The 16,757-nt window shown below is 31.2% G+C and overlaps 1 protein-coding gene across 1 annotated transcript; it reads right to left on the bottom strand.

Moving 5' to 3' along the window:
- Positions 1 to 12,209: 12,209 nt before the first annotated feature.
- LOC105763477 (AP2-like ethylene-responsive transcription factor ANT) lies at positions 12,210 to 16,215 on the bottom strand. The gene is made up of 9 exons (XM_012581716.2): positions 15,231 to 16,215; positions 14,469 to 15,129; positions 14,198 to 14,280; positions 14,058 to 14,066; positions 13,869 to 13,957; positions 13,682 to 13,755; positions 13,525 to 13,575; positions 13,346 to 13,422; positions 12,210 to 12,943 (listed from the first exon to the last, which is right to left on the bottom strand). Exons 1-9 carry the CDS (start codon positions 15,544 to 15,546, stop codon positions 12,324 to 12,326), a joined length of 1,980 nt encoding a protein of 659 aa, XP_012437170.1. The 5' UTR covers positions 15,547 to 16,215; the 3' UTR covers positions 12,210 to 12,323.
- Positions 16,216 to 16,757: the final 542 nt, after the last annotated feature.

Genomic DNA, 16,757 nt, shown 5'->3' with positions numbered 1-16,757 from the left:
AATAACTATTATTTAATATTTTATTTAAAATATTAGTATTTTATTAAGTATTATTATAATATAAATAAAGAGAGATGAACATCTTTCTTTATTTTTCTTTCTTATTCACGAAAGTTGGGAAAAGAAGAAGAAAAATATTTCCTTCATCATTTTCCTTCAAATTCAAGCATAAGATATGGTTTTCTTCAAATTTTCATAAATCTTGAATCTTTGAAGTTTGTTTTACATATATGTACTAATAGCTTTTTATTTTATCAAGTATATTGAAAGTTTTCATTAAAGGATATTGATGGAAACTTAGAAAACTTAAGTGAAATGGATGCATTTTTGGATAGTAAACGATTAGAAGATGAATTCTAGCTTGTTAGAAGTGTGAAGAAAAAATAAAATTGAATGAAAAAGTTTACTTTGTATATTTGGCCATGGTGAAGAGGAAGTAGAGAACCATGGCCAGTTTGTGTAATATTGGTGGTAAATGATAGCTTGTGAAGCAATGACTATTCTGGTGAAGATGGAATTGAAAATGGATAATCGAGTCGAAAGATATGTGAATTTCAGACAAGGAAACTTAAGTTGTCAACTTGATTAACCATGCATATTTAAGTTTATTTTTATTAGTTTTAGTATTAGAATGGATAAATACATTGTTTCGTATTGAATTGCTCCTATTGTAGCTAAAAATGAAGTGAGCATCTTGAGGGAGAAAGGCGAAAAGGAGTAAAGCGATTGAAATTTTGGTTTGTGCTAATATCTTATGTTCATTACATAAAGCTTTAGAATATTTAGTTTACTGTGACTAGTTATATTTATTTTATTTTATTTTATTTTATTTTTATGAGTTTTGGATGAGTTTGAATGATTAGTTAATATTTATAAAACTATGTTTCGAGATGAAGACTATGTTTTTCAAATGATTAAATTAGAAAATTCATGGTTATGATTTGAATTTAAGTATTATGATTTTAGATGATTGAGCAAGAAAATGTTTAATATGATTTGAATTGGAAACCTAATTTTACATTGGGCGATATGTGATTTGAACATGAAACGAAATTGAAATGAAAATTATATGAAAATAGAATTGAAATGGATCATGAAATTTGGTTTTTACCTCGTTTCACTAAGTTAGACTAGATCAGAAATGGTTGGCATGCCATAGATTCTTTATATCAGAGGATTTAGAAGTCCCCAATTCCCAGAGGGTTGAAGGGGGAAAGGCCAAATTGGCCAGGTTTTATTATTATTAGTCCCAATACCCAAAGGGTCGTGGACTACTTTGATAGTCATTGTGAAATCTAAATTTTACAAGGGGTTTTATGTAAAATAGGTAGAAATGTTGCTGAAATTTTTATAAAATAATTTTACCACTACATTTCTATTTTGACAAAGTAAGATATAAAAGTAAGTTGCTTCGGCAACGGAATGTGGCATTTTATATTCGGATCCAATAACTAGATAGGGTATAAGGTGTCACAATGAGACTGCTATGAGTCACGCAATGCCATTGTTGAATGGCTAATGAAATTGAATGGTACAACTCTATAAATTGTTTTTACTGATTGATTATCCTTATAACATACTTAAAATGGTTGTTTATGTGTTAAGGCAAAACGATGCCTCCAAACATTGAATATAACATTGCTTATCTAGAATCTTCTCCGAACCAAGTAAGGGGTGGTACGCAAAGATGAATAAATTGACTCAAGCTAGTATGATTCAAGTTTCATGTTCATTGGCACTCAATTGCTTTGATGATAATAGGGAATCATGTCAACTAAAGACAAGTTAGTTAGGACATGGCTATTGTAATAGGCCAATTTAGCCCGGGCTCACAAAAAAAAACCCCAAAATAATAAAACAAAGTCCAAGTCCAGTCCAAAATTATATCATTTGGCCTGATCGAAATGGCCCATTACTTGAAAAGGTTGAAGGTCCATCTATAAGTTTGACGCATATGGAAACATAATTTTCAAGGATATGCAGTCTTAGATATGATATGCAATCTTAGAAGATATGATTTTGTAATCTTAAAGATTTAATTTGTAGATACCATTTAATCTTAGCCGTTGATGTAATTGATCTGTACCGTTGGATTTGGGGAGGCTCAACTATAAATAGAGGTCTCTCCCTTCATTGTAAAACACTTGAGTTTGGAGCAATAATAATTCTTAAGAGCATTCACTCAAATTTCCCCCTCTCTTGCGTTCTTATTTTCTGTGGCTTGTTCTTATTTTGTTCTTCGTTCATCTTCGTTTCTTTTTAAGTTGCTTTCATTTGAGTTGGATTTTGGTGGAGGATTTTGTTGAATCTTCATATTGTGAGAGTTAGGTGACTTAAGCGTTTTTTAACTTTTTTATTTATCCATTTAATTGTTTAATCATTAATTATTCTTTTACTTTTATTCGTTTATTTATCCATCAACTTTCTTATTTACATATTGTTCATTCATTTAACCATTCTTATCATTCTTTTATTTTCTTCCATTAATTATATATTTTATTTGTTTTAATATTATGTCACACATGTTGTTTATTTTTTAAAACTCGTGTTATAAATCATCCATTTTAAATTGTTTGATTATTTGCTTTAAATTTTTTTCCATATATTATCAATTGCAATTTTTTTATACTATCTATTTTATATATCATTTATTTTAAGATATTTTGTGTATAACTTGTTCTAAATTCCTTATTACACAATATTCATTTTAAACTCATTTATATATTATTACTTTATATATTACCTATTTTCATTTTTATATATTATTTATTCCAAACTTATACCTATATTACCTACTTTTTTATATATAATTTATTTATTGATTTGTATATTATTGATTTCAAATTTCTTTTTCCTTATTATTCATTTTCAAATTCATTATTTTTAAATTTGTTTACATTTTATTTTATACTCTTTGTTTTAAATTCATTGGTCTTTGATTATTGATGCTAGTATTTAAATAATTGCCATTATGTGTTTTATAAATTGTTTATTTGTATTTTCATATTGCCTTTTTTTATCAAAGTTTTTACACATTTTTTTAATATTGCGTCAATTTTCCCCAATTTCAAAAAAGAAAACTTTTAAAAATAAGGCAATATTCGGTACTTTGGAGCTTTGAGAAAATCGTGCCCTAACTTACTGGGTTTTGATTTTTTTTATCCAAATAAACGAATATCCTTGTTAAACTTTAATGCATGAGACAAGCTTAGTTTAGAAGGTTAAAATGTCGTATCCTAACTTACTGGATGTGACATCTTATTACTTGAGGACAAGGAGGTCTTTAACATCAAATTCGATTTATTCAGGTTTTTAAAGAGGATCGTATTTTAAAATCTTTTCAAATGTTCGACATTAGGACGTTAATTAATCAATTAGGTACCAATTTTTGGGCGTTACGAGGGTGCTAATTTTTCCTTGTGTGTAACCGACTCCCGAGCCCGTTTTCTCGAATTTTGTAGACCAAAATCATTATTTTAATAAATCAAAATGTTTTATTAAAATGATTACTCTCAAGGTGACCCGATCACACCTCAAAAAAAGATTGGTGGTGACTCCATTTTCATTTTAAAAGTCGACCCCGTTTATCAAAATAAAAATGATTTCGACAACTATGGATGAAGAATGTCTTCTTTACAAATAAGAGAAAGAAATATAAGACCATTTACTCACATGTGGATTCTCCAAACAACTATGGCAAGGAATTTTAAACTTATATTAGCTTCAAAGGAAAGCTCTCAATAAGGAAGAGGAATTGCATTGTGCCATACCTAAAGTCTAGAGAGGTAACTTACGTTAGCTTGGTTTTTTATCTAAATCAAGAAAGGTAATCTTGGAAATTTGAGTTGGGCATTGGTTAACCATCCTAGCCCAACTCAGCAAAAAAAAAGGTAACTTAGGGGTTTTTTCTCCCTTACGGATGTCATAGTCAGCTCCCTTTATGTCCTAGTTAGATTGTGTTCTTTCGGTTTGATTAAACTACAACTTCAAACCTTGACAAATGTGTACTTCATTAATTAAATCCTATTTTCAAACTATTTTTTGAGGTTGAAATTGCAGTTGAGATGAAGAGAAATTAGTAACTTTTCATTTCTTGTTTTTTAATTTGGTTAAAAATACATATTGGGTGATGAAAAGAAATTGGTGTCTTTCTTAATTTGCTAGGATGAAATCAAAATTGGGTATGAAGAAGTTGACGAAAATGGTATTCATATTTTTGAGGTTTCTTTTAATAGAAATAGAGTAAAGTAATTTTTAGTGTTCTAAAAGTTACACAAAAGGCTGATGTGGTGGGAAAAATGGCATGTGTCGTTTTTTTATTGATAAAATTAAGTGTGTTAAGGGCATGTATCCCTTTTCCCAACTTACAAAAAAGAAGGGAAGAAAACAGCATGAATTGACATTACCAGATGAGCTCGTGTGGTGACTAATGTGACAAGCTTTTGATAAACCATTGAAAAGTGGGGCCAAACTAATTTGTGCTTATGATTGTTTCACTATTCAATTGGAACATTAAAATGTCGTACGGTTCCTTTGAGTGCTCTCAAAACCCATTGAGCTGTCATCACTCTCTTCACACTCAACCTTAATTTTCTGCCTTTGCTTGCCATTAAAATAAATTTATTTTTTAACAAAAATGTTGATTAAAACATTAATTTTTAATAATTTTGATGTGGCAATCTGTATGATAAATTACATATTCTTTTATATTGACATATTATATCATATCAATAAATAATTTTAAAAATAAAAAAATTCAAAATTCAAAAAAACTATTTTACCTTCTTTTAATATATAAATTTGTTATCTTGGATCTTACAGCAAATGAAAGCCAAGTAGACTTGCAAAAGCAACGCATGCTTCTGAAAGGAAAATCATAACCTCATATGAGATCAACATTTGGCTAAACTTTATAACATTAATAAAAAAGAGTTTGTGGGGTTTGTTTTGATTGATTGCTTTGCTAGTCAATTGCTTGTTAGCTCACAGTCAATATTAGAGACTCCTTGGTTGACACAAAGCTCAATTCACTATACACTAAATATTAAAAAGAAAGTAAACTATAACATTACTCTTTAACTTTGGTTACTTAATTAAAAAATTATAATTTAATCGTTAAACTATTAGGAATTGTTATTTTTTATCATTAAACTATTCAAGAGTTTTTATTTAAGTCGCTAAGTTGTTAAGTTCTTTTTTAAAAAAAAATTCTGCCAGCAAACTCCAAACGACGATTCAACGATTGGTATAATAAATCAATACCCATCGAGAAGTAGAAGAACATACTTTAAATCTAACCCAGTCTAACGGTTAGTGTTAGAGATCAAAAAAAAAGATGTTTAAATTTTGATTCGTAGATTCGTGACGTCCAAAGTTGTTTCATAAAAAAATTAAAATTGTAGAAGAGAAGGAAAAAAAGAGCTTTCAATTAGTGCAGGTAATGCGCACAGAGAAAGGCATATAACATTGATTTTAATAGTTCAATAACTTGAATGAAAATTTTTGAATAGTTTAATGATCAATTGTAACTTTTTTTAATTAAGTGACCAAAACAAAAATTAACCCATAATTTAGTGACTAATGTAAAGATTACGCTTAAAAAATACACTATTTTTGCTCAAATTTTGTGTGCAATTTGCAAATGCTTGAAGCAAGAGGCAACAGCTTCCTCAAGGAACCTCGGAAAAAAAAGCACAAAGCAGAAACTATAGGCGACACGCAAGAATTCCCTGGCATAGTATTAAGAAAACCATAAATTTAGCCTCCAATTCATTCTATTTTTATGGGTTAATTTTGGTTTTAGCAACCATTAGTTCTTTTTTTTTATCATTGAAATCTACATTATTAATTTTTTTTCATTAAAAGAAAGAAAATTGGTTTTGTCCAAATTCAATCGAAATTTCAAATTGAAGAAGTCTTTTTGCCATTAAAAATGTGGTTTTGACACAAAACCCTCATCTTCATCTAAATGGATGTTAGGGCCACACCATTTATTTCCTTGTTTATACACACACATGGTTGTCCCTAGTCTCAATGGCACCCCCAACCAAGAAAAAGTGAACAAGCAAGCAAAGACCCAAATCTAATCCTATAATGTTGGTCACTTGGTCTACTTAAACAATTAATGTACTCTTTAGCGTACGGTTTGTCTTTAAAAAGTACTGAAATTTTGAGTATAGTTCACCATTATTTGGGTTGGAAAGATTTTAATGTTCTTATGGCTTTAATTTTAAGGTCTACAATTTAGTTGGGCTTCAATTTTCCCAATCAATGGTCCCCTAAACCATGGTCCTAGGCTAAAAGTCACAAGGGACCCAAGTGAATGCCTACAAACCAACATACTGTTGAGAGGGTTCTATCATTGCACTCTTAAAAGGGTTTCTTGCTGACCAATTGAAAATGAAAGATCCCCCAACGACCCATTCATTTTTCTTTTGTGTGGTAAATCGGGGCCTCAAAGCCTTAATTTTGAGGCCTTCTCTTCTTATGGTTTCCTCACCTCAACTCTATCTAACAGCAGCCCAACAAAAAAATATCTTCCCCTTGTCTAATTGATGCCAAAACCAAAACTCTTGTCACCTTCAACCCTTAGCTTTGTGGGTAATTTTAAGGACAAATAAATATTGTTGAATCTATTTAAGAGAGGAATAAAGAGGAAGAGGTGCAACCTTGGATGTGACAATCCATTTCCATTGATATTCATGTAAGAAAAAAAAAGGGTATGATTAGTTTTTTAAATTATATTGTTAGTTACTAAATTATGGGTCAATTTTCATGTTAGTCACTTAACTAAAAAAGTTAGAATTGGTCACTGAACTATTTGAAAGTTTTCATTTAAATCACTGAAACATTTAAAAGCTTTTGTTTAAGTCACTGGGTTGTTAAGTCTTTTTTTTTTTTTAAAGTTGCGTCAATGAGCTCCAAGCAACAATTCGTTGACCGGTAGGTGAATCAATACCCATCTACGAATAGAAGAACATACCTTAAACCTAAGTCCATTTGATAGTCAGTGTCAAAAATCAAAGAAAAGTTGTTTAAATTTTAATTCACAAATTTATGACGTCCAAAGTTGGTTCATAAAAAAAAGTTGAACTGTAGAAGAGAAGAGGAAAGAAAGCATTCGATTGGTGCAGACAATGCAAACAGAGAGAGTCATATAGCATCAATTTTAACAACTCAATAACTTAATTGAAAGCTTTTAAATAGTTTAATGACCAAATCGTAACTTTTTAAAATTAAGTGACAAAAAAACTCATAATTTTTAGTGATATAATTTACCTTTTATTATATGATATATCAACATTTGGTATAGTTTACCCTAAAATTATATTATATATGAACATTTTCTTTCTTGCTGATTAAGTTTTTCAATACCTTTTATTAAGGTAGTGGTGATTAAAATTAAAAATTATAGTTCGAATTTGTTTAAATATGTATTATCTTTCAATAAAATAATTTTAAAGTTTGAAATTAGTATTAAGAAATCACATCCTACTTGTAATTTTACCAAACAAGAGAGGAGAGAGCTTGATTCGAATCACTACAAAATGTGATCTTATAAAATATTTTAAGGAGTAGAATATGAATTTTGACTATAATTTTGTTTTTGTTAAAAAGTTTTATTCCATAATTGATTCTATCATATCTTCAAGGTTTAAATTTTATAACTAACATACAAAAAAACCTCTTAAATACCTTGAGTTTTAATTTTTTTTATTAAAAAAAAGTTACATCCTTAAAAATAAAGATGATTAAATTCAAACAAAATTGCAAAAATAACATACCAACGAATGATGGAAAAAAATATCTTGCAAGGTGTCTGTGAGCCAATAAATGTTAATGGTGGCGTATTGATGTCAACTTCACCCCATTTGAAGAGCCCAAACATGATATAATGGACCCCCAAGACACAAAAACATATGCATTGGTGGGACAACCCAATGCTCAGCTTTCAAAATCATCACACCCTTTGCCCTTTTTCTATTTAAATTTGGACCTTGGTCGGATTATGCTGGATGATGATGGGCTTGTTGTAATTTCGACAGTGATTTTTTTGCATGTCATTTTTGAGACACAAAAGCCATTCCTCTTTTTCTCCCCTTCAAAGGATGTATATGTCTATGAACCAACACTTGTTTCATTTCAGACCTTACTTCTACCGCCTTTTAATTTTATATATAAATTTTTATATATTTTAAATTTAATGTCCACATTATATAACATTCGCCCCTTAAGCCATAAGGTCATACTTTATATTAATAAAATATTTTTTAATTTTTAATTATATAACTTTAATAATAATAAAATATTAATATATGATGGACCTTGAAAAACTGAACTTAGAGGCTCAATATAGACTTTAAAGCTAAATTCCAAAATTAATTGACTTGGCCCATACTCATGTATATTATTCTTCCTCTCAGCTCATTACGTAAAAGACCTCTCGGTAAATATTTTTGCATAAATTATTTTCTTTATTTATTTGACTTATTATTTTTTTCTTTTTTCCTAATATATTGTTATTTAATATATTATTACAGTATTTAGGATTTTCGATTAAATTATGGTCAACAAAAAGATCAAATCTTTTTTCAAGAAAAGGATGTTAGAAAGCAATAATGATCAACCAGTTCCTCAACCTTTTGTTATTAGTGGAGAAAAATCAAATATCAGATCTTCCCAAACTCTTGGACGAGATATCAGGTCTTCTCAATCCCAAGCTCCTGAACTCGATATCAAGTCTTCCCAAGCTTCTGAACAAAATATCAGGTCTTCTCAATCCCAAGATCTTGAACAAGATATTGAGTCTTCCAAAGCTCCTAAACGAGATATCGGGTCTTCTTAAGTTCTTGAATGTTCTCGTAAGGTGCCGAGAGTCAAAATAAATGAGTTTCATGCTTCTTTTTTAGAGCATGATTCGAGACTTCAAAAATCTATCCAAGACTTACTTGGTGGCATACATCGAAAAAAAGATAGCTTGAGAATTTTCAACAGATTCTATCATTGATGAGTTCGATTTTATGAAAAAGCGGAGGGTGGAATTTAGGATGCCTAGTGTTGAGAAATAGGACTAAGGCCAAGTTTTTTTTAAATTTAATTTTTGGAATTATAATGGTATTTATGAAATTTTTAGTATAGTATTAGTTATTCTTTTTTGCATATTGTAAAGAAATATTTAATTTTATATAGTGTGATTTTTTTTTCTTTTAATTCTTCTACCGTTAAATCATTCATGCTTTTTAAAAAACATTAAATCGATTTGTTTGATAAGAAAAAAAAATCCGAGAAGAATTGACACTTTTTTACGTTAAAGAAAGGTCGTTCGGATTTAAAAGTTTCGACCCCTTGAAATAAAATCCTAGATCCATCCTTGACAGTAGTATTTAATATTGGTTAAATTATACTCTAAGTTCTTGTAGCCTTCATTTAGAATTTAGTCATTGTACTTTTTGGATTTAAAAATACAAGTCTTTTTGTTATTATAACACCATTAAAACTCTTTTGTTAAATTTAGGTGCATGACAATATTAATTTCTTTGTTACACGATTATAAAGTGAGTATTTTTTATATCAAAATGTCAAACCAAGGAATTTAATAGAAGAATTTTAGTGATATTAACAATTAGATATGGATTTTGAAATCTGAAAAGTATCTTTAAAAAAAGAGTAAAATTAAATACCAAATGTACAAAGATTATGGGTTAGTATTTAGTAAATTGATAGTGTATTTTTTATTCCACAAACAGCTTTAAAATATTTATTTTTTAATATATTATTATATAAGACACTTGTCAACCCCTAATTTTATTTGTTGAGTCTAAAAATTTCAATAAATACAATGAATTTTGAAATGTGAATCGAATAGTATGGTGTTGGATTGGGTAAAAAGAAAATTTATTAAGGGAGTTCAAATGCTTGGAGTTACTATAAAGTTTAGAGGAACGAAAGAAGAGGCCCACACAGTTGATTGCAGCATATGCTGGGTTGGCTTTGATTCGCTTGGCCCGTTTCTAATTATCCTCTATTTTATTTTATTAATTGTTTAATTTGGTTAAAAGAAAGGGATATCAGTGATTTTTTTTAAAAAAAATATTGCATATAAAATTTAAATAGAAATTAATATTTAATATATTGACAAAACCCAATTTTTTATTTTTATTATTTTACTACACTTTACACTAATATTAAAAAATAGTCACACATATTTAATTTATCTTGATTTTACAACCGCATGTTACACTCCTAAATCCATACACATACAGATATTGGAATTTTGTTTTTTAACCATAGATCCATATATTATCATAGAAATTAAATTGAAAAAATAATATAATAAAAAAAAAAAACTAAAGGTGTTTGACATTCTCTTGTACCATCACCTATGAATCTAAAAAGATATGATTGCCCCCCCCCCCCCCCCTGTTGTGGAATTTGTTTGTGTTCCACTTTTAAATATTTGTAAAAGAATAAAGTCCATTGATGCGGGTGGGGGATTAGTCAAATTATTGTTGGACCGACCTACTGATGATGAATAGCTTAAGACCCGACCCGACCCGACCCGACCTCTAATCTTTCTAACTTTTCGGCCACAAAGCAAATGCTTTCTCTTTTGACCAATCCATTGGTCTTCACGTAAATCCATTTCCTGTCTCTTTGTTCCTTTTAACTCCCCATTTAAACAACGCAATTCTCAATCTTAATTAAAGCATTAAAATCCATTCCCTTCATTATTTATTTTATGTTACACAGTTTTCACACCAATGGGGATAAAAGGTGTTCTCTGTGTCAAATTTGGTGTGCCCCATTTGCATTGTTAACCCCATCTTTATCATTTTCTGTCCTTTGATAACATCATGTTTTCATATTGCACTATATATATAATGAGATTATTTGTTTTTGTATGAAAGAGGTGAGAATATATAGTGCAGTTTAAGAACAGGAGAAAAAAAATGTAATGAAAAAGAAAAAGAACAAAAATATCGACTACTTAGAATTCAAAATCAATCTTCTCAAATCATACTTTTGGTTATCATGTCTTCTGTAGAAAGTGCAGTTGATGAATGAAAAGTAAGCTTTTAGCAATACGCAACAATGAATCTAATTTAGTATGTGATTAGTCGAAATTAGGGTATTTATTATTAGTAGTAATGATTAATTCTTTTGTGGTGGATACTCTTTAAAGAGGCAAGCAAATGGCTATGAAATATACAATATTTTCGTAAAACAAGAATTAAACTTTTGATATCATTATAAAAAAATGAAATGAGTAACCACTACAACACCCATCATAATTAATTTCTGCTGAGTTGTGTACTTATAAAACAACATCATCAACTGTTGTTATTCTTTTATTGGTTTCCATGTTTCATGGTGTCAAAGTACTTGGAATCTACTGTATCAGTGGGACTAACACTGAAGAAACAAATCCAGAATGTAAACCCCTTAACTACATAATCATGAAATGAATTGCAAGCTTATGATTATCAGAAAAACCTGCACATGTGCATATGAAGGCATGGAAGGGATGAAACAATGATTACCCAAACGAGTGAAAACACAAATGATGATCCATCAATCAAACCAAGTTGACTGGTCATTGACGAAAGAAACCACCCCATTAACCTCATCTTTCCACCAAAATCTCAGATAAATTTTGAAGTAATTATGATCCCTTACCCTTGAATCATAAACTATAAAAGAGGGAATCCATTACCCTTGGACCCTTTTTCTTTCCTTTGAATTATTTGAAGGAATGTCTCTTCGCTTTTTTGTTTACCTCTGGAGAAAGCTAAGATGGTAATGATGTTGTTATGGATATAGAGAACAGCAAAGGGTGTTTGAGATCAGAGATAGAGTGGTCAAAGGCCCCAAAGTTGAAAGACCAGCTTTTGCATTATTGGGACACATACTGAGCTGTTTCTGTACTTGAGAGGACCAATAAAAAAAGGTGAATCTAATTATGAATATAGGGTCATTCATTCATCCCTCCTCCATATTGCACATATCATTTCATAGACTTCAATCATTTTGTCTTTAAAGCTTTCTTCTCTACCAATTTTTATATTCAACATCTTCAGATAAGAGGTTCAAAAGGATATATGAGTTTAAAAACTTTAAAGTCTCTTCTTCTTCATAAGAGGTCCCACACTGACCCCTCCATTAACACCTCATTTTTCTTAACCAAGGAAAATCTCATAAAAAAAGATAAATAAATAAAAAACCATACTTCTTTTTCCTGATTTTTTTAATTCCATGCAAAAAAAGGGGAAAAAAAGAAAAGAAAGAGAACATATTTTTGGTTACTATACCCCAAAACGTCTAATCTAAGCATCTGTCCAGGAAGCAAAAACAGGCATCTGTGGCATGGAAATTGCAGGCCTGAGCTGAGCCGAAGGAATCCAAGAATTCACAGTGTTTGGTGAAGTAGTGAACAACTTGGATGATGGTGGAGGAGGCATTGCAAACGCCATAGGTAAACTGCTTCTCTCTGGGCTACCTTCTCTTGAGCTGCTCAAACTAGTCACCAATGAAGAAGCATTGGAGAAGTGAGTAGTCCCTATCTTGCTGGAATCATCCACCTCTCTGTGGCCAACCATGGTTTCTGGTGCCAATGAGAAAGCCTGAGCCTTAAAATTCTCAATGATGTTGGGCTGTTGCTGTTCAGATGACTGATAAAGGATCATTTTCCAGTCTGGTTGACCTCCATTGTTCTTTGGTGATATGTTAATGTTGGTTTCAGCATTGGTGTTACCAGTTAAAAGGTTGTCATTACCACCAGGTCCGACATCTTTGTTTCGCCTAGCGAATTCTCCAGCAAGAAGGGTATTGCTAGCCATGATTCTTTCCACATCGTACCTTGTTATGTCAAAGTTAGTCACTGCATTCGCCCCACGGAACTTGATAGCTGCTATGTCATAAGCCTCAGCTGCTTCCTCTTGAGTGCCTGCATGCAATTATTGACTTTCAATTATCATATCATATAATGCCATCTATCAACTAAGCATAAACATTTAAAATAATAATAATAATAATAATAATAATAATAATAATAGTAGTAGAGTCCATGTTGAATCACATTCAAATTCCTTTTTCTTCTTTTTTTTTTTTTGCATGTTTGTGGACAAACAGCCTTACAGAAGCTGTTGTCTCCTTTTTCACTTTGCTTTTGTTTGTTTTTTTCTTTTGGGAAAAAAAGTTCAAATTACTTATGGAAGCATGCCCAGTGTGGCTTAAAAAGAGCCGAAAGAGCTAAAGACTGAATCAAATACTGGCCTTTCTTTGAAGTCAATAAAACACACACTATTAAAATAGTAAAACAAAAATACACAAATGAAATGAAACTCACTAAATGTTCCAAGATAAAGGTCTTTGTTCCCTGCAACTCTTCCTATCCGAGCCTGCCATCTTCCATGTTGATGATGTCTGCTTCATTTTTCAATTAAAAAATTATGAGAAAAAAGAGCTGAAATATTATGGGTATTTGCAGTTCAAGTTCCATATAAATTGAATTTTTTATAAGGAGACCTTGTCACTCCTCTGTACATTGAAGCTCCCCTTGAAAATCCACTGCTTTTCCTGCTCATACAGTAGAATTATGAACATCGACAAAAACCGTCATTAAAAATCACAGTCAACTATAGAGCTACGCACCAAAATGGGAGAGAATGGGCAAAGATGGTACCTTCTCAAGTGAGCAACATACTCTTGTCTTGTCATGTTCTTCATTTCTTCAAGTTCTTTTTGGTAATTCTCCAACTGCAAAAAAAATAAAGAACATCATAATTACAGTCAGTACCATAAAAAAAATTTTTAAAAGGTTTCCAAGAAAAGCATTAGATTTGAAAATGTAATGAGAGTTAGATAATTACTGGGAAATTGATGTGAGTGGAGGGTCCCCAATACTTGAGTGCAGCTAGATCATATGCTCTTGCAGCTTTCTCCTCCATGTCATAACCCCCTACAAATTAAGATTTTGGAATGACTTGCCATTCAACATATGACTGTTTCAAACATAATAATATACTTTGATAAGTATTAATAGTGTCAGAAGAGCTTACCTAAATAAACTGTGGAGAATCATCATCATTCCATTAGAATCAAAAACCCCAATCATAAAAATAATTAAAAAAAAGTCAGCTCAAGAAATAAAAAAGAAAAAAACTAAAAATAGCGAGTATACTTATTGCAGGAAGCTAACCTTGTCTTCCTTTCCTGCTCTGTCCTTCCTTCTTGCAACTGTTGTCCCATAGATGGGCTTCATATCTACCCGTCCATCTATGTCTGAGTGGTAAACACAACAAAACCAAGAACAGATAAAAATGAAGCTTTTTTTTTTCTGTTAAAAACTTCCATTTCTAAAAAAAGAAAAGCTTTTTTAGTTAAAATGTAAAGATTGATTAAAAACAAATTAGTTTTGGGGGAAAGCATATAAGACAGACAGAATTAAAAGATAAAAGGAACACACTTACCTTGTGACACCTCTATACTGAGAGGTTCTTTGACCAAAGGTATCAATGGATTTCCTATGGACAATTTGCTTCTGATCTACCTTGTCAGGCCCTCTTTTCTTGGTTTCCAGGACTGCAGCATAGTCAGTTCCAGAAGGCGAGATTTGCTGTGAACCAGTCACACAGCTTGATTGTGAACCAGGGCTCATTGACAAACTCAAAGACTGCAAATCTCCATATGCTATTGCACCAATAGAGCCGGATTCTGCTCCATTATCACCCAAGCAACCAATCATCTTCTGATGCATTGCATGTTCAGTGGAGTAGTTTCTTGAAACCCACTGCTTACCATCATCTGCCATTGTTGGGGCCTGAAGATTGCAATCTGTAACATGGGTTTCTTTAGCTTCCTCTCCTAGTAACATTTCTTGGTTCCTATATCCAGAGTAGTATTGGTACTGTTGAACCTGAAGCTGCTGTTGGTGGTGCGTCTGCCTTGAGGACTGTTGCAGGTGGTCTAACCAATTCTGGTTGTTGTGTTCTTGATTTGGATTTTGATTGTAATACATACTGTCTAAACTTAGAGCCATAGTTTCTCTGTCACTGCTTTCATAGTGATGGGTCCCCATGGTTGCAGCCCCAAAGAAATCCTCCAGTTTTGGAGTTGAAGTAGGAACCATTGCTTCACACCAAAAGCCAAAGAAAAAAAAAACTGAAGTTTAAGAAAAATACTAGTATATTCCCCAAAAGCACAAAAGAAAAAAGAATATTGAACCCAAATACCTTGTGGTTGCTGAGACCTGCCAAGAGCTTCCATTAGACAAAGAGACCCATCTGACTTAAGTGGCATGACAGGAAAGTGAGAATAGAAGCCACCATTTTCTCCTTCAACTCCATAATAAAGTCCATAATTAAGATGAGAAGGAGATTGGAAAAAGCTTGATGGAACTGCTGTAGTAACACCGGCAGCTGAAGCTGAAGCAGACTGTGTATAGTTGTGAGCTTCTTGATTGCTAACCTCCATTTTCATGTTTGGAGAGAGAGAAAAACCTAACCAGTTTGCATTTTTATTGTTATCATCATTGCTTATGGACTTCATTTTCTTACTATGCGGCTGCTTTGGAACCCAGTAATGATTCTAAGCAAGTTGGGAACTTCCTCTCACTGCAGGAACAACTCAATCATTGGGAAACAAATAACTTAATCATAAAAAAAACGACCATTTCCTTGCTTCACTCTATTTTTTTTAAAGGAAATGAAAAAAAAACTAAGAATATTTGTTTTGTAGCTGCAAAAGTAATTTGACCAAATCTAAGAACTCATCTAAAACAAATTCAGAACTCCTGTGACTGAATCTATTCTATATGCATGAGGCCCTCTCTCTCTCTCTCACTCACTGTAAACATTTCTAAAGAGAGACAAAGCAAGTTCCTTTCTTTTAAACTAAACAAAAAAGAAAGAAAAGAGTTCCAGCAAGCTAATGCTGGGCATCATTCCTGCATTCCATAGGGATCTGTATATGAGAAAGACCTCTTCTTTCTTTTGCTTTACCCTACGCTCTTTGTTGCATTTCCCCCTTTTTTATTCATTCCTCTCTTTTCCTTTTAAAGACCCCAAACCACATTAAGACTTTAAAAAAAATAAAAAAAGATTAAATAAGAACTATATTCCTGAATGAAACATGGTGCCACCCAAAGACAAGATGCTAGTGGCTGTAGTTCTACTTATGACCCTGTTGGATACTCCCCCAAATTATCCATCAGTTATAAACAAACTCCTCTTTTCGTTCTTGTCTCTTTAAACACTTGCCAGGATTGGGACGTAAGCCCTTAACAGTAATGCTCTTTTTCAAGTATCCAAAACAAAAGCTAGCTAAATACGTATCTATATCTGTAGTATTTTTTTCCGCTTTTAATCAGATGCTTGTCTTAAAATAATTTAGTAATAATCATTTTTGCTTTTTCCGTAAAAGATCTCACTAAATCAAAACTTACAAAGCTTTCCACTTACGGAAATAAACACTACTAACATTTTTCTTGGTGTGCCAAAATTCAACACTAGTGCGTCATTTGTTATTAGTGTAATAACATTGAGGAAAAGTTTATTTAATATATATGTATTATAGTTAGACTTAAAATAAAAATAATCAATACAAATTTAAGTCTATAATTAGAAAAATAAGTAAAATTTTTTGTAAAAATAAGATCTCTTCACAATAAGTAAAATTTTTTTCTTCTCTTTGCTAAAAATAAATCATAAGAGTGGTTAAACATTACAAATTGAATTATTTTATTGCTTAACTTGTATATT

Source organism: Gossypium raimondii, chromosome 12, assembly GCF_025698545.1.
Source record: "Gossypium raimondii isolate GPD5lz chromosome 12, ASM2569854v1, whole genome shotgun sequence".
NCBI lineage: Eukaryota > Viridiplantae > Streptophyta > Magnoliopsida > Malvales > Malvaceae > Gossypium > Gossypium raimondii.
The sequence above is the reverse complement of the archived record's forward strand: the minus strand, read 5'-3'. Positions and strand labels throughout refer to the sequence as shown.

Excerpts from the sequence above, each read along its gene's own strand:
- LOC105763477 (XM_012581716.2), bottom strand. The coding sequence starts at position 15,546 with ATGAAGTCCATAAGCAATGATGATAACAATAAAAATGCAAACTGGTTA. Across the intron at positions 13,756-13,868 it reads CCACTCACATCAATTTCCCA|TTGGAGAATTACCAAAAAGA; the intron begins GTAATTATCTAA and ends TTTTTTTTGCAG. Across the intron at positions 13,576-13,681 it reads TATGTTGCTCACTTGAGAAG|GAAAAGCAGTGGATTTTCAA; the intron begins GTACCATCTTTG and ends CTGTATGAGCAG.